Source organism: Botryllus schlosseri, chromosome 15 (genome assembly GCF_051294905.1).
Source record: "Botryllus schlosseri isolate E-star chromosome 15, Bs_hap1, whole genome shotgun sequence".
Lineage (NCBI taxonomy): Eukaryota > Metazoa > Chordata > Ascidiacea > Stolidobranchia > Styelidae > Botryllus > Botryllus schlosseri.
This window is the reverse complement of record NC_137250.1, coordinates 21,493,273-21,518,990: the sequence shown is the minus strand read 5'-3', so window position 1 is coordinate 21,518,990 and position 25,718 is coordinate 21,493,273. Positions and strand designations below refer to the sequence as shown.

Sequence of the window (25,718 nt, the reverse complement as noted above, 5' to 3'; positions counted from 1 at the left end):
TGTGACGTCATAACGAAACTTGCAGCTGTTATTAAGAAATCAGCTGTTACTAATGTTGCCAAGGGATACAGGTAGCGTAGCAACTCTTCTGCCTCATGTGGCGTGACAAGTTTATTTCACGTCTCAGCGCAATGGCCTTTGCAACGTAAATTGCTATGCTCGCAGCATGGTACGATAACATTTATATTTCAAGTTATTTTGATTACCAGAGATAGAGAGAATCCATATTTATCAGTCCAGCAAATCAACAACATCCATAACAAAAATGCAATACATTGATACACTGATATGCAAGGTAATACACGGGGGACTCGATATAACCATAGCCTTTATAAAGGCTATGATATAACAGAGTCGTCAAAGTCGAACCACCCAGGCCATGAGCATCTTATCACATCGTTACCATCAAAACTCAAGATTGAGCAATAACAAAAAATTCAATACAATGAAAATGTAAACGTAGGAACAAGTAGGCTAGCTAACACTTATTGGTCTGACTTATAGGAGAAAAACAGGTGTAAGCAGTATGGTACAGCCGGGATTATGATACCGAATATGGTATAGGATTCCCTCTACGCTAGGGCTGTGCAACTGTGCATGTGCAACTGTGCATTCCGTGCAACCGGCGGCGCGCAGGTAAATATTTTGAATCGCGGCCCACGAATCGGGCTTCTAATTTACAATCAAATCGACCAGATCGCTTGCAGCAATCAATCAAAATTTCAGTTCTGTGGTTGCGAACATGCAAAATGAAGCCACAAGACACATCGCACTTTATTTCGTAAACTTGGTTCACGTGCTTAAACAGCAGCGAAGGCTACTACTACTAGACGTGTTCAAAGTATCCGCACTGAATGCACGAAACAAAACACATTTGCAGTGATAGCGTAAAATTTCAACATATTTGTCCATGATATACAGATTCTACCGAATGGATTTGTCACTTTCCATGCAAATATGATGTAAAACGATCCGAAATCAAAAGCCAGTTGTACTAGCTATGGATATGCATATTTATAGAAGCGGCATTACTGTTAGGTATTGATCGAGCAGTAGCATGTTAAAAAGGCAACGCTGAATCTGTTTGGATGACGTAAGTATAACTGGCCTTATTTTTCTTAAGGCGACAAAAGATATATTCTCTCATTTTTTAAGTCATTTGTTTCGTTACATGTTCCGTATACTTGATTGACAACAGTGGCATACCAAATCATATATATATAATATATATATATATACAGAGAGAGAGAAAGAGAGAGAGAGAAAATATAGATGCGCATATGTGGAATATATGTAATTGATGTGCATTGTGCATATGTGCATACATTCATATATATGACTGTAAAGAAGTCGATGGTCGTATCCAGTGGTGGCTTTTGGGGTGGGCGAGGTGGGCGGTCGCCCGGGGCCCCCCCTGGTCGAAGGCCCCCCCCCTATTCGGATCATGCGCTTTTTTTAAGGATAATAACGAATAAACATGGAAATCCGTGTACCAAGCAAGAATATGATTCCGTACGGATGTGTCAATCATCATCAAATCTCTGCATTTGTTAGAAAAGTCCCGTATCCCGATGATCATCACGTCTCTACATGCGATAGAATTACTTGGTCTTGATGTAGTCTATCCTTAGACACATACAACAATAAACATAGCCTAATCCAGCAGCTCAACCTTACCGCGGGAAAGGGGGGTCTGGGGGGCGGAGCCCCCCAGAAGTTACGGTTAGATACTTATAGGGGGCCCCCCCCGGTAAGTCTCGCCCAGGGCCCCCCCGTTCGTAAGGCCACCACTGGTCGTATCGCTGGCCACCATTTCACCGGATTATTTTCTCGTATTTTGGCAAAAACTTCCAACTATGGAGTCCTAATAGGCGATACAGGAATACTCGAGTTCATGCTTAATTCTCGACCCGTAATCGAATCATCGATGTAGCCTACTGCATCGTGCGCTCCCCTGGCCATATGAACCGTGAAGGCCCGACATTCATCGTAAGGCGATTAATAGATCACTACGAAAAGACTCCACACGTTTCTATTCAGTTGATTGAATCGGCCCGGAGTGACCAGTGGAAGACGCCGTTGGCTCGCGACCGGATGTAGCTCTCTTTTCACCGTGTTCATGTTCGTGTTCGTGCATACTGAACCAGGCCTGACCAAGTGACGTGAGCTCTTTCCCGGTTGCCTTTCTGACTTTCGTGTCAATGCAGCAGTATATGATAAATATTAGCGGCCCTTGCAGTCCATTGATCACCGTGTTGGCGTACATGAAATGTAATTTGACAGTATCGCTGCCCCAATCTGCGAGAAATAGAGTGTTGGAATTAGAATATGAAGCAATGTGAATCAGATAAGTTATATTTGATCGACCACCAATAAGTCTAATTCGTCGCTCCCGACGTAATACCGATTACATCCGATGGTTTACGTGGAATTCATTTTAAAAGTGTGTAATTTCAGGTTACGAGTCACGAATAACATTGAACACAGTTGCTTAAACTATCGCGACTTAAAGAATGAATCGATACCAGTACAAGCTACTATACTACGTACCGTTTTGGACGAAAATGATATATGATCAAGGCCACGAGGTTGAATTACTATTCTTAACCTAATGCTTTTCAAAATATATTACAATTCGATTTATAGCTACACACTACATTAGGGGCGTCCAACCCGTGGCCCGCAAGAAGATTTGAGTGACTGGCGAGGTAATTTTCGAAATTACCAAAAATGGATTCTCCAGATTGTGAACTTGCGAGGCCAACGAAAAATTTGCTTAGTCTGGCTGCAACATTTGGGATGTTGATGACTAAAATAGCAGTTCCGACGCATTGGCGGATCCATGGGCCCGTCACATTTTTGTTTGATTAAATTAGATTAGATCATTGCAATAAATTAGAATAGTTTGCCGTAGATTTATCCAAAGTAATTTTTTCGCGCTTCGCGTACTATGTTATCACTCGATTTCTTGTTTTAATATAGTTACCCATCATCATCATCATCATTGGTTTATTAGCAATTTTATCAGTTAAATACACCACAAAAAATGCGATACAATGAAAAGAAAGGAAGATGTCGAAGCGACTAGGAGTTGTCTATGGAATCGGACACCCACCTTGGCCTAGGCGATGTAAAGAGGAGGCATGCACACTGAATGAAAGTAAAGAAGATAGTATAGATGAAGGAAGCGACAAGAAATAGGGCGGCATGTCATGGGAAGCGAGATCGATAGGTCAGTCGTGGTCCGGTAATCTTGAGGATGGACTGTATTTATTTAGTAGTAATTGCTTGCTTCAAAATGATTACTTGCTTCAAAATGAAAAAATGCCTCTTAATAAACCAGATTGAGTCTAACTATATTCGCAATTGCGAGAGAAAGTGTCGTCCAATGTGCGACCTTACATTTACGCAGGCAGAAAGACCGTCGACGAAGAGACTTAGGCACAAAATGATCGACGCATATTGGCCGAAGCTTTTGATATCGACATGTCCAGGCTCCGAATAGTTCTGTCCTTGCAAACTGAGCCCAGCGATATACAGCAGACCCGCAATATACTCAAGTAACAATATTATTGACCTATAAACTTTCGCGTCTAGCGCGGCTAGTGGCTCGCGCAATGGTTCTTGAATTGGATGTTGCAGTTTGACTGAAAAGGTTGGCCACCCTTGTACACAGTCTTTTCAAAATTATACTAAAATTATACATTTTTTTTTAAAATTAGATTACAATTAGAATTAGTGAATTCGCGAAAACTTGAAAATTGAATCAGGTTCAATTCATATCAAATCAAACTTCAATTTCATAAGCATGAGAATGGCGAGTAGGCCTGCACGAAGCTTGGCTCGTTTTGCACTATATGCGGTTCTCCTGCAGCATTTTAGGGAACACCAGGAATTAGATTCGAATTATAGCTACAATTTTTTTTCCAAATTGGATTAGAACTAAAATTATAGCTACAGTTTTTGCAAACTAGATTATAATTACAATTATAACTGCACAGTATTTTCCAAATTGAATTAGAATTACCGAATTCGCGAAAACTTATAAATTGTGCCAAGTTGAAGTTCAGCTCGAATCAAATCATAGTCCCTTCCAGGATCGTAACTGCCGCACCCCAAACCCCGCGCTGGGCGCGATTTCAAGTTGCCGAATATCTTGATTTTTGGGTACTCTTCCCCCAAGAAACAATACGCAAGATTTATAGAAATTGGCATATCGGCGTTGGCCATTACCGCGCCACGATTAACCAAGACGTATAAAGTTTTATGCCATGTAACATGCGACTTCCAGAAGTGTACCTGAACGATCGGCAGCTAGAAAACCATGGCCCTTATGCTGACCGAAAACTTCGTTATATATACAAAATACATAAAGGTTTAATTGTCCATAGGCGCCTAAATGACTGGCGCCGAATGTTCCTGTCTTGGCAATCTGAACCTCACAAGACAAATACCATCCCGCCGGGGAAAATTATATGCCAGCGAAGAAATACCAATTTGAAATCGTGTGCGTCTTTTAGTTTAGTAGCCTACGTTTGGGCGATTCTATTTTGATGCAGCAGACAGTAGGTAAATCTGAGAGGACAAGAAATTGATAGCAATATATATGCAATTCTTGATCTTATTGACCGATTTCATCATGAATGATAGAAAATTTTCGCGATTCGCGCTGGGTCGCTAAATAGTACGACTGATTTTGTGGCAAAAGCGAGCGTGATTGGGGGTAGGTTTATCACCCTATGGAAGCCCAACAGCCTAGTTGATTTTGTGGGGCCTGACGAAGGGCTGTTTCGTTCCTGCCAACGGGTATACGCACGAAGATGTTTTTTCAAACACATTGTACTCAGCTCTACCTGTAAATCTGATTACGTGAGCAGAGAGAGGATAAAAATTGATGGCAATATATATGCAATTCCCGATCGTATTGACTGATCCAGTCATGAATTAGAGAAATATTTCGCGCATCGCGCGCTTAGGCGACAAAAGCTGACTCAGCAAACGGCCCCAGTCTAAACGAAAATTGGCGGTTAACAGCGTCGAGCCTGAGGGGGCCCTCCAGAAGTTGAGTTTATCTTCATATGGGGGCCCAAGACGAACGTTTTGGGGGGGGGCTGACGAAGTGCTGTTACGGCCCTGGTTCATTCTCATAAGCACGAGAATGAAAAATGTCTGTACAGCAAGCTTGGCTCGTTTCACATTATACAGTTCTCCTGTGGCATTTTCAGGAAAACTTGAAATTAGATTAGTATTAAAATGATAGCATAGAATCATTATCTCAAAAATTCGATTAGAATTAGATTACATGTCTGGTTAGTGGTTAGGGGTTAGTACATCCGTGAGTGGAAGCACCACGAAACAAGCTTTGCTACATGTGAAATCGTTGGAGTGATATACATATGCCGTATCCTTACTTGAAAAAATCATGAGAATCCACGACGTCCCTAGCACCGGTAGCAGCATGAAAATCACTTTTAACGAATGCAGCACGTTCGCTAATTTCTCCGCGAAAACCCCGCCCCCGCCGTCATCCTGAGCGTACGGCATATACTTCGTCCCCTCCGACCTTTTCCGATGCACAAACGCCACGGCTCTGCCGGCCATCAGCAGGTTGTACAATAAAACAACAGAGACGGGAATGACAGCGGCTAAACGCATGTTCTCATTCACGGCGATGAAACAGTATTGATATTGTGGTGTCGCTTCTGACCAATATTTGTTTTCAGCCATGTAGGTGCCTCGGCTGAAACCGACTATTGCAGTGATAAAGGTGATTACGAGAGGGATCCCCCAGCCGACTAACAGCGCCAATGTCACTACTTTGCTACGCTTCGTGGCTATCGCGGCCCACTTGCTGGTTCTGAAGAATAGAAGGTTGGCTTCGTTCATCATCCAGAGTGCTGTGAAAGAATATTTTGTACATACATACACTCTAAACGAAAAGGTGTTTATTCACACTTGTGTACCACCCGTGATATAAGGTATCTATAAGATATAGTCAAAACATATGTTTGGGCATTCCAAAAAATAAAAGTGCATCGTTAAACTGGCAACCTGCGATTTTGTATTTGCCATATTGGTGATGTATTTTGGTAAGTGCTGGTAGAATTTTAGAATTCATCCCCCGGCACCAACTCATGCAGTTAGCCTATATTTCACCCTCGTATTGCATATTCCAATGTCATATATAACATATATCAAATGTAATGCCTTTCAAACGTCCATGCGTATATCATATGAATAGGCTTATAGTTACGTCAGCTTTCACCACGCCATTGTGACGTGTCCGCATTTATTGATACTTGGCTGTTACCGCAAATGGGAAACGATTATAATCTGGCGCTAATGACTAATATTAATCAAACTCGCCACGTTGGCATATACACAACTAGGCCGTTAGATTACCATACCCGACGAAAGCAGGAAGAAGTGCGTCAGTACTGCTACAGCCCTGCAGAACATGGCGTTGTATAAAGCAACTTCACTGAGCAGGATCCAGAAATCGAGAAAGAGCAGCGAAATCGACAAATTGATTTGAATCGGGATTCTTTCGCCGCCTGCTTTCTTTCGGACTCGCAGCAATATCGTAAATGTTAAGAACAAAAAGAATACTGCGACTGATTGAAGGATAACGGCCAAGAGCTGTAAAAGATATTGCACATGTAGACACAGAGTGAAATACACATCAACAACTCAACGAATAACGCTGTGATCAGTCGTTATTTACAAACAATTACCAATGCCTGTATCGTAGGTCTATATACCGCGAGACTGACCTTCAAACTCGCCGGTATCTCTACCGATTCCACCGAAAGAAGAACAGCAAAAATAGTAGTGTGGTTCGCAACGCATTCGGCAATATCTCCACGGCTAGTACATTCGACCCCGGTCGTGTCGAACTTAGCATCAATTCCATCGCGCAGGAAAACGCCTACAGGCTTATGCTTGATGTATACGTACGTGGGGCGGAAATAACCAACGCTTACATTAGTAGACCCGAAAAACAAGTCGTAAGAATTGTTTCGGAACATTGTTCTGTAATCCAGTCTGCAGCTGAACTTGATTGTGTTGGTTTGAACCACCGTCGAAGCATTGTTGATTACACTAATAGAAATCAGTGTGTTCTCGAGTGGAGGAAGCAATGTGTTTCTAGTCTGGTTTTCATGATAATGGGTGTGTCTGGATGGCATATAGTTCTGGATTTCGGTGGCATTTCTTGATAATTCGGTCACTGCTAACTTCAAATTCTCAGAATTAGAAGTTAACGGGCACGTGACGTTGTAGTAATTGAAAAATAAGTTCTGCGTACAATCCGCAAAGCTTTTGACAACGAGCGATGATTCATTGCATGATGTTAGTCCGCAATCGCTGTAATTTCCATCAACGGTTTTCAATAACAGTCGCTCGCATTTTGCGACGGTTGTTGGTCGGTCGTGCTTGCAAGACTCTGTGAGCACAAAATAAAATCGATTTCATAATCATCATCTTTGGCAAAGGGGCTAATGTTTTAAACAGTGTTTTAAACAAGGGCATTTTTAAAGAAAAATTGTTTTTTATTAGTTGTAAAATTATGCCATGATTGTGTAAATACTTGACAAAAAACATGTTGTATGAGCCTGCGGACAATTACCTCCAGATATAGCCAAAGTACATCGATATGGGATGGTTGGAACCTTCAAAATAGTCGGTTCAACAGCAATAGTACAGATATTTCGTCAAAGGAGCTATATTTACCCTATATTTTCAATTGTCAATATCAATCCACTATGACGTCATTGCTTTAGAGACAAAAACAATAAAAAACATGTTTTATACAAGGGCCTTGTTTTAAACATGTTTGTTTTAAATTGATTTTTGTTTTCAATGCAACCCTAATTGCATGCATATAGATAAATAAAAAAGTACATAATCGATGACTCTAACTATAGAATGTAAACATGGAATGGCAACGCCCGATTTTGCAGCTTCGCTGAGGCTGTAATTCAGAATTCTTTTGCCTAAGCGACTGTAGGATTTCTGGCAACCCAAAAGTTATCTTCCAGAGCGCAGAATTTATTGAATCTGATCTTGATCGAAAGCTACTGTCGCTCCGATTTCGAAAATATAAATTTAAATGTGATCAGACACTGATGCACCTAGACTCCGCCCTCCAAGTCTGAAATATCGGCCTTGTCCGAACAATCGGAGAGCCGCAACGGGTCATTGTTATGGTCATCGTTTTGCGATTATCCGATTGTTCTGAACGATGCACATTTCAGATGTCCAGGGCGATTTTTCTTCATTGTCTAGAGCAGGGGTACTCAACCTGGGGGGCGCGCCCCCCCCCCCTTGGGGGCGCGGGAAGCTCTCGGGGGGTGCGAGAAATTGACCACGTCGATATGAATTCTGACTAAAAATGTGCTTCACAGTCATTGTGTGAAGACGATTGTTAAAGATGAAACTTATTTCGTATTCAAGATATCTCGCCAAATTCTAACTCCAGCGGTCGTGCTCAACGGAGTATAGGCTGATTTCAACTTCATTTGAGCAAATTTTTGATATTCTTTGGAAATTTGGAGCAATTCCCACGTGTAAGTCATTCCTTACTTCATAGCTTTGGCAGTAGCCTGAAGTTCGGTGCGCTGGGTAGCTGTTGTTAATAATTGGCGAACTGCACTGCCTAAGACAAATTTAGATACAATATAAGTTGCCTGGTTTCGCCCTCAGTTAAGTTACCCTAAAACGCAATTATTCAATTCCAAAACTGATAAAATTTAGCATGGCAGTACCGAACGATGCCGTGCTCTCTGTAGTCACTACCAGCATTAAGTACAACCTAAATACCCAATCCATGTGCATGAGCAACCTACCTTGAAATAATTTGATGTCCTGTTCAATGTTTTATTTCTATTTTCAAACAAGTTTGGGGACATTCGTCAGAAATGTTAAAGACTCAACAACTGGAATGGGGATTCAAACTTGGCGTAAGACATACCATATGTAATTATGTATACTATTAGATCACGGAAGGGCAACCTGTTGCTGTAGATGGGAATTTGTACGGCCGTCGACAACTAATTCAATTGGTATGTGTTGGCATCCGTCGACATGCAAATTGAAATTACGAATTCATTCCCAAATTTTGAGAGATTTTAATTAATCTTGAAATTTTCTTCACACCCCGCGCAATTCAACGTAACCTAATTTTTCGATATTAGTAGTAGCGCCCTTCTCACTCTGAGTCGGAATCAGAGTCGTGTGCTCCTCACGAAAGAAATTTGTTTGTCGTACATTTAAGCGATTTGGACAGATTAACATAGGTATTTCGCTTCCAGTTAGTTCATCACGGCTATGCCCTGGAATGCGGCCTTAGGCTACATAAGTAATCGAAATGGGCCGTGATTAGCAAAAAGGTTGCCTACCTCTGTATTAGATGATGTGCTCTTTTTGACATGATGAAAAGTGTAGGGGGGGTCAGGGGGCGCAATATTTTCGACCATCCCCAAGGGAGGCGCATGTCCAAAAAGGTTGAGAACCGCTGGTCTATAGCCTGACCTGATTTTAATTTATATTTTTAGAATCAGTGCAACAGTAGCTTTCGATCAAGACCAGATTCAGTAAATTGTGCGCTCTGGAAGACGACTTTTGGATTGCCAGAAATCCTACAGTCGCTAACGCAAAACAATTCTGAATTACAGCCTCAGCGAAGCGGAACGAAGCTGCAAAATCAGTCATTGCCATCCCATGTTTACATTTTATACTCTAACGCTAACCTGTAATTATATTGTTTGTTTCCCCATTCCACGCGGTTCTCTTACCTGCAATAGCAATACATCGACATTGTAATCTAATAGGCAGCAATTGATTCTGATTGATATGGAAGAGTGATGCTGTAGTATTTAAATACCTTCCGTATAGGCTACTGAATGTGTCGAATCGCATGAGTCAGCCAAATTCCAATAAAGGCGTAAATTCGATTCATTCAAATGTAGATTCAGACATTCGCGTTCGGCTCCAACCGGATTGAAATTTACATCAATCCCCATGAATGATCCGTTGTGCAAGCTATATTGCGATATAATTTCTTCGGCGAAATCTGAAAAAAGTCGATAACCACGTATTTCCTTGCGTTAATTCATCAATATTGCGACACCATGAAGGGTGCGTTGAGTAGGAATGGTAAACATAATCATGATTTTCAAATTTCATTGGTTACTTGATAAAATTCTTAGGTTGCGTAAAGAAACACTGCACGCCAATTTTGGCTATAACTTCGCATCACTAGTTGGAATTGAGTCAAATTTTATAGAGGCCCTACATCGTTTTTCTGGACAACCTAACATCGTCAACATCATTGTTTTATTAGCAATTTTATCAGTTCAATACACCACAAAAATGCGATACAATGAAAGGAAAGGAAGGTGTCGAAGCGACTTGGAGTAGTCTATGGAATCAGACACCCACCTTGGCCATAGGCGATGTAAGGAGGAGGCATGCACACTGAATGAAAAGTAAAAGAAGATAGTATTGAAAAAGCAAGCGGCAAAATGGGTGGCATGTCATGGAAGGTGAGATCAATAGGTCGGGTCGTGGTCCGGTAATTTTGAGGATGGACTAGTATTCACTTAGTAGTAATTGTTTGTATTTCGACTTGAATGTGGACATGCTCGTCGACTGTCGAATGGCCGGCGGGACTGTTACACACGTCAGGTCCGGCATATTTGATAGAACGATAATCTTTTCGGATTATCATACGATATTTGGACGACGTGAACGCGCGTGTGATGTACTTGTGCGCTTTGGATTCCGAGGTAAAGAAGTCATTGAAATATTCGGGGCAATGACCGCAGTGGTACTGATACATAAACTTGGCGATTTCTAGTTTCCGCACATCTTCTATGTTTAGGACGCCGAATCTGTTCAGCAGCGACTTGTTGGATTGATAACCAGGCTCTTTCGGGGCCCTAGCTATGATATGGAGTATGTTATGTTGAAGTTTTTGCAGTGGCTCGAGTGCATTGTTACTGGCAGCACCCCAGCAGAGGATGCCATATTGTAACTTCGATTGGATTAGGGATTTAAAGAGTATCAGAAGAACCCGGGCTGGCATAAAGTGTTCAAGGCTGTAGAACAGGCCGCACTTCGGTGATAATTTAGTGTCCATGGACTGAATATGACTCCTCCAGGACATGTCCGAGTCCAGTAGAACCCCGAGATATTAGGCAATTCTTCTTGGAAATTGCAATTGAGCCAAAATCGCTGTGCAGCGTTTTATTAGGCAACCTATTAATATTATGAAGTAGCCGTTAAAATTTATAAAAAAAAATTAGAACAGCTCTAGTGTTGAGTGCTGAGAATGTCGCATAGTAATGATTGACGATCGTCTGATCTCACGAGGCAGGTAATATTTATTCTAATCTAATTTCAGAAATGTTTCTTTGCTCTAATTTTAATTCAAATGGAACTTGTGAATTGCTTTTATGCCCTAATTTTAATTCTAATTTCTGGTTTCCTGAAAATGGAGTGTGTATTAGTGCGAAGCCAGCAATAATCTTGCTGTACAGACATTCGCAAACCTCGTAAATATGAGATTGAACTCTGATCCGATATGCACTGAACCTGATTCAATTTACAAGTTTTCACGAATTCAGTAATTCTGATTCTAATCTAATTTCGAAAAATATGTTTTGCTATAACTTTAATTCTAGTCTAATTTGACAAAAAACGGCTATAGCCTATAATTATTATTCAAATCTAATTTAGAATAGCTGGAAATTTTCTAAGTGTTCAGCTCTGTATAGTTGGCCTGGATTGTATTGTGACGCAATGTCTTGAGCTGGGGCCGACGATATACTTAGTATACTATTGAGCTTTATCGATTTATCAACAACACAAGCTTGAAAAAAATATCCTCTTTTGCTAGTCAAGGTAGAGAATGGAAAAGCCATCGAATCGAAGTAATCTATCAACATTTCTTACGCAGCCGAGCAACTTCCTCGACGGTAAGGTTTTGGAGCATAGCGCATTTGACTCTATTGAGATCGCCGAGATTTGCAATTACCGCGAAGTCAGGCTTGTTGCAGCTATCGCTGACAGCACCGCGGTGTTCTCGGAAACAGATCCCAGATACATCTGAAATAGAGAATGTAAACCATCTACAAATCAGTGATGAGTGGATGTTGATTTTTGAGAATCCGAATCCGTCCGACAGGTTGAGTGTCTGTGAAACTATTCGTCCGAATCCGAAGAATCTCATCCAACTATCCGACAATATCCGAAAATCTGGCCCAAAAATCCCAAAAAATCCGTATCGAAAAACATTGTCGCAGAGTATCAATCGTATAACTGAGCTGAGATACAGTGATATGTGATATTATGATTGGCCTTATTGTATATACACCAGGGGTGGGCAGACCTGCTTCACGCACGAGCAGTATATCAACGATATTAGCTTTAAAAGAGCCTCAACACGAAACTCCAAAAACACGAATTTACGACGAGTGTTGGAGACGTCTTACGAAATCATATAGAACTAAACTGGCCGATCAAAATGTTGGCCGCTCAAGTAGACAATCAATATCAGCCTGATATAAGATGACCACTGCAGTTGAAACAACATAATAACTCATTGTGATAACGTATGCGGGTGTCTGACTGGAAGACCACCCCAAGCAGACTTGTAAAATCTACTGGATTTTCAAAATGTGCAATTACAACTAGAATTAGAATTACTCACTTTTCAAAATCAGTAACTAGAACTAGAACTAGAAATACTCACTTTTTAAAATCCACAACTAGAACTAGAACTACTCACTTTTCAAAACTCGCAAATATAATTATAACTACTCCATTTTTTAAAACTTGCAACTGCAACTAGAGCTAGAACTGCTCACTTTTGAAAGTCCGCAACTACAACTTGAATCATAATAACTAGGGATGGGCGCAATGATTCGAGTACTCGAATCAGAAACAACTAATTATTTTAATGATTTGAGTCAAGTAGCAAAAGATGATTTTATCCTCGCCACTGAAAATTGTTTTATCGACGAGAGTTATGATTCTATTTTCCACTGTGGAAGCCTTGAAACCTTGATTGGTCGTATCGCAGCATCAGAGGTGGGCAGTAACGAAGTACTTCTACTTTTTGGAAGTACTCAAGTAGTTTTCCTCTACTTCTGGTACCTACTCAAGTAGATCTGATTTTCTCTACTTCTACTTCGTAATATTTTGTGATCTACTTACTTGCTTTTCGCTATTTTCAGTTTGTCAAGTAGAAGTAGTTTAATCTCCCAATACGAAAGATTGCCTGAGGAATTTCGGGGCTGTTTTCACAGAGTACCAACATTTAATATTCATAAAAGCCAAGTAAATCTCAGAAAATATGTCGCGCTTCGCGCACAGTAGTTATGAAGTAACAAGTTTTCACGAAAGTATCAGTGAATATAATTTACGTACCGGATTGCTTGGTTCCGCTCACTCCGCATTGTCACCCATATCAAATATTTCATCACAGTAAATATGGCCCACCATAACGTTTGAAACTATCGTTTCGCAATCTAGCAATTACCTATCATATCGCAATCTAGCAGCCCATGACGTGTCCTGCTAATTTGGAAAATCCGGCTTTTTCACGTTACACCTGTTTTAGCGGATCACCTTTGGAGCTTTACGGACAAAACACATGAGATATATTTTCCGCGTTTTAGGAGTGGAATTTGTATTTCACTTTCAATTCCGATCATCATACTTTGATTTCTGATTACTTTCTGATCTTTTGTCTGCAGAACATACATGTTTAAGCATAAAAAGCAAGTATAGTAATGCCTCTATTTTCCGAAAATAAAGCTACACTAAATATAAATATTACGATCCACGATATTTGTTATTAACGTATACTAATAATGCGAAGTGTTGAAACCGTATCCGATACAACTTCTCCGTATTGCTCTTCGCCTAAACTTGGGGCCTTATCATATGGGGTAGGGCGCCATGCCATGGTGCTCTCTAAATCGGGGTCTCGTAGTAAACAAAGGGTTGGTATCTAATTTTCATATCAATACTATAATATGCATCCCATGATGTGAAAGAATGCTTATTCTGTCGAAAATTGATACCTCCTGGGATGCATCAATACGAATCAAGCTCTCTGCACCTTCCGCATAGCTCTATTTGCAGCTTTTTACAGTCCTTGCCAACGAATTAAGACTGTTTTGAAAACTACTTACTTACTTGAGTATATATAAAGTCAGTCAGTTCTACTTCTACTTCAAGTAGTTTTAGGTCGCTTATGGAAGAAGTACTTCTATTCGTGCTTGGGTGGATTTTTTTCGTCGCTATTTCTACTTTTACTTGAGTAGCTTTCTAGACTACTTAGACCACCTCTGATGGTAACCCTATTGTTTTCAGGCTGGCAAATACAATACATACACAAGATCACGAACTCCTTAAAGCAGTGTTTTCGCCCAGCAACAAATAGGCATATTCAGTTTACAAGTTCACCACAATCGATCCTGATAAATTGGCCAATTCTGGTGGTATATTAGTCGTAATCGAAGTAAATGTTTTACAGTACATACTTATATCTTCACATCCTGGCAGTGTTATGTTTGGTGCTACCGTCGTCACTATAAAGAATAAGTCAACATGTTAGACTGCCTATTAAAATAAGTACCGATACGGAGTACGAATTCAAACGCTGGTTCTCCGTCCACTTTACTCCAATACTAATTATAGGCCTATCATATCAACCGGCATAACACTGATGACTTGCCATAGCCTACATATATCTAAACTTTTACTTTTTAGGAGATCTTACCTGGTTGAGATGGAGGCGGCTGCTCACGCCCTCTGTTATTCTTGGCAAGTGCCAGGAGTAAATGAATCGGCAATAGATATACATACCGCATAGTAGTTCTATGAACTGTACTGACATGACAACTTATTAGTGGAATGAAGAGCGTATCCATAGATCATGGTCATCATTGGTTTATTAGCAATTTTTATCAGTTCAATACACCACAAAAATGCGATACAATGAAAAGATAAGAAGGTGTCGAAACGACTTGGAGTAGTCTATAGAATCAGACACTCACCTTGGCCTCGGCGATGTAGAAGAGGAGGCATGCACATTGAATGAAAAGTAAAAGAATATAGTATAGAAAAAGCAAGCGATAAAATAGAGGGTGGCATGTCATGGAAGGCGAAATCGATAGGTCAGTTCGTGGTCCGGTAATCTTGAGAATGAACTAGTATTTATCTAAAATAGGTGATGGGCATGGTTACCAACAAAAGGAATAATATTTTATCAAAAAAGTTCAATTACAACAAAAATCATGATCATCAATTTTATTTTAGTCTGAACTCTGAGCTGTGCACGATACCTGGCAACGCTTTTCAGCTACTAAGGAATCGATATTGTGACTAGCGAGAGACATAACTAGCTGTAAGACCATCTCCACGTCATTCTTGATTTTATGGCGAAGCTCTAAGCCGTTTTCTAAGCGTCTATCAGTCTTGGCTAGGAGTCGCCAACTCAAAACGGGTCGCGGGCCACTTTTCAAATTTCATAGAGGTTGTGGGCCGCATGGATTCAATATCGAGATAATATAGGACACACAGTTTAGCATCTACCGTTTCAGAACATTACGCCAGTTCAACGCTGTGCTGCTCTCTAACATGGACGACGGGCATAGATGCCACAAAAGAAATAATATTCCATTTGAAAAAATATCTTGATCATCGCTTACATTACTATGAGCATCGCACTCTACCTGACAATACCCTTTAGTGACTAAATAATAGATATCGGGGTTACCTATAGACATGATATTTTCTGGAAAACTATCGCTCCATGTAAAGCTCGATCATATGGAGAAGCGTTAGCAGGGGTTCTCAAAGATTTTTTATACACGCTCCCTTTACGATAGTGAAACATTTCGCGCCCCGCTTCTCGTCATATCACAAAATGCAACCGCTCAACTCGATACCTGACCCAAATTCGAACCGATTCCAAGTCAAAGGTCTGCTTTCGATGCGGCAAACGGCTTGGCCGCTCTGTATATATTCACACTGAAAGGGCCGATGTCAATATGTTTTACAGTTTAATAGCATATCCTCTACAGCAGGGTCCAGTTAGAAAAGCTCAATATTCGCTTACTAGGTTCGTTATAATATAACTCTCATGAAATGATTTGCAGTTATGCAAATGCAATACGGTATAGCTCCATACAAAATACGGTATGGCATTAGCAATAGCAATAAGCGAAATGTATTTATTGTTCTATTAGTCACTGCTAATGGGAGAATTGGCATTTTCTTTGACACTTCGTTTCCGCAAATCAGCGATTATGTACTTGGTATTGTTAGTATACAAATGTTGAGTAGCCCTGACTCTTTACAATTACATCCATACGGGCAATGGGGCGTGTCTGGTGCTGCACTTCCGAAATGGGAGGTCAACTGTCCGATCATTATCAACACCCTCGAGACTTCTGCGTAACACGCGCGTTTTTAGTCTCGGTTTTATTTCTTACTGTGTAATCGTACAGTTCAATTCAATCGTATTCAGTATTAAATTATTCAATCATGGAGAGTAGCCTACCACTAACCTGTTTTCATTCGTTCAACTGAACGCGTTATTCGATATCTGTTCACTTCACGGTTCATCACTAGAATGCTATGCATGTAATCTACACTCAAGTTATAACTGTTCTTGCTTGCCTGCATGTCTGGTGCATGTCGAATGTTAAAATAACAATAGCATATTGAAGTTATAACGTGAATGTTAAACTGAAGCTGATTAGCCTTACCAGCTACTTCCGCTTTGAAAATTCCTAATTTGTATATGACCTGTGAAGCACGCCCGAGTTCCCGCTCCCTATAAATTGACTGACGCGCTCCCCCGGCCTGGATTCGAAGCGATCTCATTAGAGAAGCAAGTTGCTCGGCTATGCACTTCACGACGATTCCAGTTGAGTAGTGTAAGACGATTATTTCGTGTACTTGATTTTACCTACGTGCATGACCTGCTTCTTCTTATTCTGTTGATATGGACTCACTTTTTCTGTAAATCAGTCGCGTATCGACTGTTTGTAAGAACTTGCTTAATATATCAATCTAACTTACTATCACGTATTTTCATATCGGTTACCGGAAAAAGAACACAATCACCGTTCTGTAGTTCGTGCCGTGACAGGGCAAATATACTGCATTACGGAGGCAATAAGTCTGTCAAGCGTGCTTCGAACCATTATTTCTCTGGCGAGTGAAAGCGACACGTACTGTATGAGATGATTTCAGCTTCGCAAGGTTATTCACACTTCATGGTACAACATTGCTTGGCAATTAGCGTGTCCGTTGCTCATTCACGCGCGCATACGCAACAGTGCAGCTATTTTGCTTTGTTATACGATCACGGGGATGCATTGCAAGGAACAAACGAATGGTTGCCTTCCCTTGGTTACGTACTGCAATAATTTTATTATCGAATATCGATTTATCAATATCTAAAGCTCGACGAGCGCGTGACGCCATTATGGCGCGCTATGGCACGCTACCTGAGTATGGACTATACGCCGCGTTCCCTCTAGGGTCCGCTAGGGTCCGCAACAGAGAGTCTGCGGATATACGTTGGCCAGCACTTTATTGTACAACATAAACTCGAACAGACTAAGGATAAAACATTGGATAAAATAAACAGCGTTGGTCGTGCAGCGTCGGTCGATCGTCAGATAAAAAGCCGGCAGTCGTCAGGTAGAAAGGCCGCCTTTAAATAGTCGGAATGCAGACACCGTCGCGCACAATGATCAGCAATGATTGTAATTGTTCATCCGACGTCGAGAGGGTATGTGCGGTACACCAATCCGCCATACCATGTACGGCTCGTAGTAGTATTTGTTTCGTGTTGTTGTCCTACTGATCATTTCTAGAGGCTTGAATTATCATGCATTGTAATTATCGATAGTCATGCTCAGTCACAGAAGTTATTCGCTCGTAACGCGAATGTTTTCTGACGGATTTTATGTAGCTATCGCCAAGTGGACAGATCGACCTTCTGTTTGAAATTTATTGTATTCCTAGGCTTTGCATGATTTTCATCTGGTCAAAACACACAATGTACAAAGCGATACATAATGAACAGATACGTGGATATCGAAGCGACTAATTACGAATCTGTAACAGCCATCATATGAGCTAGTGCCCCATGTAACAGCGTCTGACCTTTCGTTCCTTAGACGCTCTTCTTTTCTCTGTTGCAATGTGCCCTTCGTAAAGAAGCCTCAAGAACACAGAGAGGAGGCCAGACTAACCCCCGATACTTCAAAACGGATCGCGACCTGACATCGATCTCGCCTTCCGTCACACGCCACCTCATTTTGTCGCCAGTCCTTCTATATTATCTTTTTTCACTTTTTATTAGGCGTGCATGCATTCTCTTCAAGACGCCTAGGCCGGGGTGTGCGTCTGATTTCAAAGACTACTCCAAGTCGCTTTGACACCTTCCTATCCTTTCATTGTATCGCAACCTTGTGGTGTATTGATCGGATGAAATTGTGAACAACATACTGTCCTGAACTCTACCACAAAACCGTTTTCCCCAAACAACATCACAAAATCAGTTAATCGTATTACTCAACGCTACAATACAGAAGAAAAATCGAAAGGCACTTTAGAAGAGCGAGGTCACTTGAAACCGCCACGAGACGCTATATATATATACATATATATATCGAATTAGGAACTCTAAAAAAACGGATTAAAGAATACACGCATCAAATTGCAAACGTAAACGATTTCAATTACTGCACGAGCAACGGGACTCGACCGCATAGGAACTAAGCGCCGACAGGCAACCAAACCCGACGTAATACTAACAAGTACAGAGCTTCGCTGTAATAAAAAGTACCTTCAAAAACCAAGTGCTGAAATATGATAGATTGTCGAACCGCTAGAAAAGCGCACGCGAATTAAACCGCCGGGCCGGGCTCAGTAATCGAGTGCTGGTAGTCACGATTCGAGTCGTGCGCTGAGATATGATATTTTTTCCAGTATCAAAATTATACGATGCTTGCTTTTTCGTGACTCCCCTCTGAATTTGTTAACCCGATTAGGAGGGCGATCGGTTTTTGAAAGTCAAAATGGTAGCTAAGGTCAAAAATCGTCAAAATTCTTAAAACTGCATTTCGTTGGTGTCGGTGAACTTATCATTTGACACCTTGTAGCCTGCTTTATAAACATGCTGTTGTAGATGGCCCATTGTCTACTCAATTTGAATCGCAAACCACCGAATGAAACTAATAAGTTTGCAGGGCGTGATAGTCAACACACCTAAAAACAAGTAAAATTTTTAGTACGTCCGATGTCAAAAATTTTTAGCGCAAAATCTTACGTTTTTACGTCAAAAAGTAACCTCCGTACTGATTACTAAAAAAGTTATCGTTTGAGTACCTGACTGCTGAAATAAAGGTCACAAGTCAATCTCCCTTTTCTAGTTTTGACTCGAGTCAAGTCAAGTCATTTTCAATTCACCACCGAGTCAAGTCCGAGTCCAAGTCATCTAGTAGAGGGTCGAGTCCGAGTCATAACGTTGACTGTAGAGTTCTCAGTTCAATCCGTTTCAGCCCAATTTTTCAACTCGAGTACTAGTCGAGTCACTAGAGCAATTGACTCGAGTCAAGTCATTTGACGCATTTGAAAAAAATGACTCGAGTCAAGTCGAGTGACCAAAAATCATGACTCGAGTCGCATTCGGGTAAGTCATGACTCGAGTCATTACAGCCCTGACTTCCATACCGTCACGACATCATAATTATACTCGAATTGAGTCACTAGCACTCGATTTCACCAGGCCCTAGTTACCGCACATTCACGTCACAGTGTGACCTTCGTCTATACCAGGACTATCCTGCCATGCCGTCATTATAACCGCAGTTTCCGGGTTAACTTGGGGTTCAATTTCGTCCTCGCAGGACTGTCGAGTCACACCGGCATCCCCCGCCGAATGCCCAGACACAATTTCACCCGTTTCAGATTCGCGGGTCGGGTCCTCCCCAAAAGTAGTAGTAGTATCTTCCCGGGCATTATCCCCATCAAAAACTGGGTTCTCAACTCCTAACCCCACTGGAAATTTAGGGGTAGGGGTGTTTATCACCGGCGACTGAACATTAACGTTATTTTGATTCGTGTTGTGTGAATTCGATTCCAGTAGCCTGTCCCGGGGTATGGATTCGTACTCGTGGGGTGGCTCTTGAGGCAGGCGGACCTCTTCGAACGAGGCGTTCTGGTGGGTGGTGCTTGCCGTGGACGCGCTCGTGTCGGAGTACGGCTCGGTGTCGTCGCGCGGCGCTCGCCTCTTCTCGAGCGTTCTCTCCTTTTGGCACTCAGAAGGCCACAGCGTGGACTGCAGGGCACGGACTGTGTACCTGAAAGATATCACAAAAAATTCATTGCGATAATTTTTCACCAATCACGACCTCATTAAGCTCGACAATTTAGGGCTGTTCAAAAATAACCTTTTTCTTCAGATTTCACTGGCTACTTGATAAAATTGTTAGGTTTGTGAATACGACGCTGCACACGAACTTTGGCTCAATTCCAACCAGCAGACGCGAGATTCTTGCAGTAGAAAGTTTTGAATTTATCGTTGAAAAACAAAAAAATAAATTTTCTAAATTTTTCTGCCAACCCCATAAAATTGTTAGGCTGTTAGTAGAGATGACGCACACCAAATTTGGCTCAAATCCAACCACTAGAAGCGAAGTTATAGTAGCAGAAAAATTTCCTAGTTTAGGATTTCATAATAAATAAAGAGTTAGTCACCGCAAATACTATTTTCTTCAAATCCAAATTTTTATATTGCAATAACTTCTCTTCTATTGGTTGGAATCATTTTTTCAAAATTTTCAAACCCCTATAGCTTCACATCTACTAGTTGGAATTCAACGAAATTGGGCGTGCAACGATTTTTTAGCCGACATAACAATTTTATCAATTAGCCGCAAAAATTTTGACGACGTAACAAAAAATTGACAACGTGAATCTTACCTCGGTAACAACGCGATCACAGTGGCGAGAATGACCGAAAACCAGAAGTTCGAAGTCTGAACGAGGGTCTCCATGATCCAGTACGGGTTGGAGGGCGGCAGGCAGGCGGGACAGATTGCGTTGTACCCGAAAGAGAACGCAAAAAACACCGTGATACTGCCGATTTGACCGGCCCAGTGGATCCACGTCTGCAAACGAGAAATAACATTTCCGTCACCACACTAATAATGATAGTCAAGACTCAAGAATATCGGAGTTCAGAAGTAGAAGTAATGTCACACATTTTTACTCAAGAACAAGTAGAAATAGAGATTTCCCAGTAAAGATAAATGCATGCATTCCAAGCCTACTTTGGCCTGAAAAATGAATGGGCTGTTCAAAAATACCTCTTTTCTTCAAATTTTACTGGCTACTTGATAAAATAGGTGGGTCGCCTAAAAAACGCTGCACGCCAATTTTGGCTCAATTCCAGCCTGCAGACACATTGCTATTGAAGAAGAAAGTTTAGAATTTAATTAATCAAAGAAATATAAAAATTTGTCAAATTTTACTGGTTACTTGGATAAAATTGTTGGGTTGCCTAAAAAACGCTGCACACCAATTTTGGCTCAATTCCGGCCCGCAGACGCATTGCTATAGAAGAAAAAAGTTTTGAATGTATTTAATAAAAGAAACATAAAAATTTGTCAAATTTTACTCGCTACCCCATGAAATTGTTAGATTGTCTGGAAAAACGCTGCACAACGAATTTGGCTGGATTCCAACCAGCGAACGCGAAGTTATTGGAGTATTTGCTGTAGCAAATTCTTCATTTATTATAGATCTACCCACCGTTAATACTATGATTTCAAATCAATAGCCCGTCTCCGACTTGTGTTAGGCAAGTTGAATGATAAAGAGAAAAAGCCATTTCTCCAATCTGTCTCCCAAAAAAACCCGCAGGGGCGTTATTTTTTTCGTTTATTTTGTCGCCAATCATGGCGTTTGGTGTGTCATAATCCCTGCGTACCATTGACGAACTCTCAAAACAATAGAAGCTGCTCACCCAAGTTTTGGTCTCGATTCCGAGATGGATTAAATTAGCGCACATGCACGCCGTCGTCATCGGGGTGCCCCACGTGATCATACCAACGTCGGTGTCGACGTAAGTCTAGAAAGAAAGGGCATGTCAATATTCCAAATAATGACATATTACAGCCATATCCTGGGATCTTTTCAGTAAAACTATTGATATTATGCTCTCTCTCGAGAGAGAGAGAGAGAGAGAGAGCTTCTTGGAGGCACATGACTTCAATGGACAATTGAATACTTTATTCATACTGAAATACACCCATATATTATCGGATAACACGTATCAGGGGTCGGTGTATTTTGATACTTTTGATACACAATGTTCTTTCCAATTCTCTGCTAGTTGCTGACGATTACCGCTGGCGAGTGTCAGCCGAAAATATTCGAGTTTATTTCAATATGAAGATATAATACAATACTTTCTGCATCACATAAATCGATCAACCTCGTGAAATCGTGATAATTTTTTGCGATAATTTTTTTTCCAATCTAACAGATGTTCACATTCAGACATTGCTTGATTCAAATGCCGCTTGAGTTCAAAGAATTCGTTGATAAGCTTGATTTGCCACGGATGTCTCACTGACTTCAACAGCTATTCAAGTACATTGCGGTAATAAATCCATGGAATACTGTTTTTGGTCTCTATGCTTGAAACTTAAAGTTTACATTGAATACAAATTAGTCCTTGTTGAGGTGGCTAAATCCACGGTTAATGTATTGATTCAGAAATCCAGCCTGCCTAATACTTAATTTTCAAACATCAGTCCTGCCGACTTGAGAAGCTGCCCGCCCCTGTTCTAGAACAATGTGTACATTTAACAGTGTGTAAAATGCGACTGTTTGCACTCGAGGCGAGTCCCTCCATATTTTATTGTCTACCTTACGAGACCTGAAACCAACTTCGCCGATCTCCCGAAAAATCAATAACACTTACAAAATACGGTATGAAGAACAGGGCGACGCTCTGATATATTGCATCAATGATATTTATCCAAAACGACCACGGCCTGTACATCTGAAAAAATGAGGCAATGAAAATACTGCGTCAGCACAAAACAAGGTGGTGTTGTAATCAAGTCAGAAGGTTCCGAGTCACAAGTCAATTGTACTTGTACGGTTTTTGACTCGAGTCAAGTCGAGTAATTTTCAACACACCCTCAAGTCAAGCCCGAGTACATGGCGTGGAGCAACTGGTCGAGTCCGAGTCATTGTATTAAGACTCGAGTCTGAGTCCAAGTCGTAGTGTTCAATGTTCATTATTGAGTTCAAGTCAAGTTCAACTTACTTCATGAAACTGTTTGGTGATATCGAAGGCCTCCGAATTCATAATATATTCATTTTTCTCACTTTACCATGCTTATTCGAAAAAAAAAAGTTTCTGGGCCTATTTTCGAAGGAACAGGTCGAGTCATTTTCCATAATTTAAGAAAATGACTCGAGTAAAGCTAAGTCAACGAAAAAATGTGACTCGTCTCGAGTCATTACAATCCTGACTCAAAGGCACATGAAACTAAAAATAAACAGACTTCCAACATAACTTTGACCAAAAAACTTGACATACTTCAGAATTGATGCCTTGCATATAGAGTTTTGGCTTTCGCATAAGCGTATCCGCTTGCAAGTCCTTGTCCAGGACACCGTTAATAAGAGGCGGCACGCTCGTGAAGATAAGGCTGAACAGTAAAAGGTACCACTGCTCGATGGGGTTGGCGCCCGAGTATCCGCAGAAAAATTGAAACCAAAATATGAGAAACACGAACGCCTGTAGAAAAAAAGCAAGAATTAGAACCATAGCTACAAGTTTGTTTTCCAAACAAATTACAATTCGACAATAAAAATTGAAACCAAAATATGAGAAACCGAATACTTGTCGAAGAAAATGAGAATTAGAATGAGATCATAGAAACATTTCACATATCAGACAGCTAGAATTATCACTTCATCCATGTCCGATTTAAAGATTAGTTTCCCAGTCCGCCCACCACGAGAAGCCAAAGACTCGTCAGCACTCACCGCGTTTTTGTAAAAGAAATACAGCACCATAATGGCTAATCTCGCGTAATTCCAATGGCCGTGCACCAGCAGGAGCTTCTGAAGAAAACGAAATCTCGACATGGCAAAATCGCTGCTCATCACGGCCTGCATGCCCTCCTGCCCGGAAATACCGACGCCGATGTCGGCCACTTGAATCATGCTGACGTCGTTGGCGCCGTCGCCTGAAGAAAACGCACGAGTATGGTAAGAAATCTTGAAATCGACAGAGGTTGTCAAAGTATTCAGGGTTGTAATGACTCGAGTCAGGATTATTTGGTGACTCGACTTGACTCGAGTCGTTTTTATAAACATGTAAAATGACTCGACTTGAGTCAATTTATTCATTGACTCAACTTGTATCGAGTGATTGTGCATGACTCGGACCTGACTTGACTTGACTCGTGTCATTTTGCCAAATGCGTAAAATGACTCAACTTGAGTCAATATTTTTCATTGACTAGACTTGTACCCAATTGATTGTGCATGACTCGGACCTGACTCGAGTCATTTTTCCAAATGCGTAAAATGACTCGACTTGAGTCAATTTTTGCATTGACTCGACTTGTACTCAAGTGATTGTGCATGGCTCGGACCTGACTCGACTTGACTCGAGTCATTCTTCCAAATGCGTAAAATGACTCGACTTGAATCAATTTTTTTCATTTGACTCGACTTGTACTCGAGTGATTGTGCATGACTCGGACCTGACTCGACTTGACTCGAGTCATTTTTCCAAATGCCAAAACACTATGACTCAGACCCTACTAGGTGACTTGGACTAGGATTTGACTCGGTGGTAAATTGAAAATGACATGACTTGACTCGAGTCAAAACTATAAAAGTGAGATTAACTTGTGACTTGGTCACCAGCCTGCCATGCCTCGTTTTTTAGACAACTTGACACTTTCACGAGGGTGCCAGTCAAATTTGAAACATTTTTAAAAAGTTTCTTCAAAAAATTAAAATTTGAGCCAAATTTGTTGTAAAGCGTTTTGTCAGACAATCAAACAATTTTATCGAATTGCTAGCAAATTTTGAAGAAAAAATTTGATTTTTGAAGAAAAAATTTGATTTTTAACAACGCAACTGACCACATTCGGAAATCGTCCACCAAAAATTTCCTGCAAACTAACGTACCGATAGCCAAAGTCATGACTTGTAACTCGTCCTTGACCAGCTTGACCACCTGCCCTTTCTGCAAGGGGGTGGCGCGGCACACCAGAACCGAGTGGCACCGTCTCGCAAGTTGAATGAAAGGCTTTTGTAGCTCTTTCGCCATCGCGTATTCGAGAGATTTGCCGTCGATTACGATACCTGCGAAATAATGTGTAATAATTGAATAATATATTCATATTGAAATAAACCCGAATATTTTCGGCTGACACTCGTCAGGGGTAATCGTCAGCAACTAGTAGAGAATTGAAAAGAACTCAATGCGCTATTTTTAGATAGTAACGGAATATCCAACGGTCCTTATATAAGTCCTTTTCTGTAGTTATGATTATGGCTGTGGAAAGTCCAGTTGGAATTGAACCAAATATATTCTGCAGCGTTTTTGAGCCTACGTAATAATTTCATGGGGTCCCCGGTAA

The 25,718-nt window shown here is 41.0% G+C and overlaps 3 protein-coding genes across 6 annotated transcripts in view; 1 reads left to right on the top strand and 2 right to left on the bottom strand.

Moving 5' to 3' along the window:
* Nucleotides 1–25,718, top strand: part of LOC145457194 (FACT complex subunit SPT16-like) — a 284,951-nt gene that overhangs the window by 193,065 nt on the left and 66,168 nt on the right. The gene's annotated exons all lie outside the window — the stretch shown is intronic.
* On the bottom strand, nucleotides 213–17,497 carry LOC145457859 (adhesion G protein-coupled receptor F5-like). Of its 4 annotated transcripts, XR_013920987.1 has the most exons (10): nucleotides 14,792–17,497; nucleotides 14,553–14,600; nucleotides 11,956–12,108; nucleotides 9,884–10,072; nucleotides 9,750–9,794; nucleotides 6,774–7,444; nucleotides 6,408–6,639; nucleotides 5,412–5,897; nucleotides 1,811–2,298; nucleotides 213–1,373 (listed from the first exon to the last, which is right to left on the bottom strand). XR_013920987.1 is itself a non-coding variant. In XM_080336149.1 (9 exons), exons 1-9 carry the CDS (start codon nucleotides 14,940–14,942, stop codon nucleotides 2,033–2,035), a joined length of 2,241 nt encoding a protein of 746 aa, XP_080192275.1. In that variant the 5' UTR covers nucleotides 14,943–17,497; the 3' UTR covers nucleotides 213–2,032. The 4 variants fall into 4 exon arrangements, 3 of the variants coding, with proteins under 3 accessions (XP_080192275.1, XP_080192276.1, XP_080192277.1); XM_080336149.1 differs by having other exon boundaries at nucleotides 213–2,298; XM_080336150.1 differs by having other exon boundaries at nucleotides 213–2,298; nucleotides 12,038–12,108; nucleotides 14,792–17,495.
* Nucleotides 18,578–25,718, bottom strand: part of LOC145457858 (phospholipid-transporting ATPase VD-like) — a 34,091-nt gene continuing 26,950 nt past the window's right edge. The window contains exons 22-28 of the mRNA XM_080336148.1: nucleotides 25,264–25,440; nucleotides 24,106–24,308; nucleotides 23,654–23,854; nucleotides 23,027–23,107; nucleotides 22,064–22,168; nucleotides 21,019–21,206; nucleotides 18,578–20,396 (exon numbers count right to left, since the gene is read on the bottom strand). Of these exons, the coding sequence (XP_080192274.1) occupies nucleotides 19,841–20,396; nucleotides 21,019–21,206; nucleotides 22,064–22,168; nucleotides 23,027–23,107; nucleotides 23,654–23,854; nucleotides 24,106–24,308; nucleotides 25,264–25,440 (1,511 nt within the window). The 3' untranslated portion in view covers nucleotides 18,578–19,840. The remainder of the gene's footprint in view (nucleotides 20,397–21,018; nucleotides 21,207–22,063; nucleotides 22,169–23,026; nucleotides 23,108–23,653; nucleotides 23,855–24,105; nucleotides 24,309–25,263; nucleotides 25,441–25,718) is intronic.

Bases quoted from the DNA above. Each gene is read 5' to 3' on its own strand.
- LOC145457859 (XM_080336149.1), bottom strand. From the start codon at position 14,942: ATGGATACGCTCTTCATTCCACTAATAAGTTGTCATGTCAGTACAGTT. The intron at 5,898-6,407 runs GTATGGTAATCT...ATTCTTTCACAG, and splicing joins CTTCTTCCTGCTTTCGTCGG to CACTCTGGATGATGAACGAA. The intron at 2,299-5,411 runs GTAAGGATACGG...TATTTCTCGCAG, and splicing joins GATTCTCATGATTTTTTCAA to ATTGGGGCAGCGATACTGTC.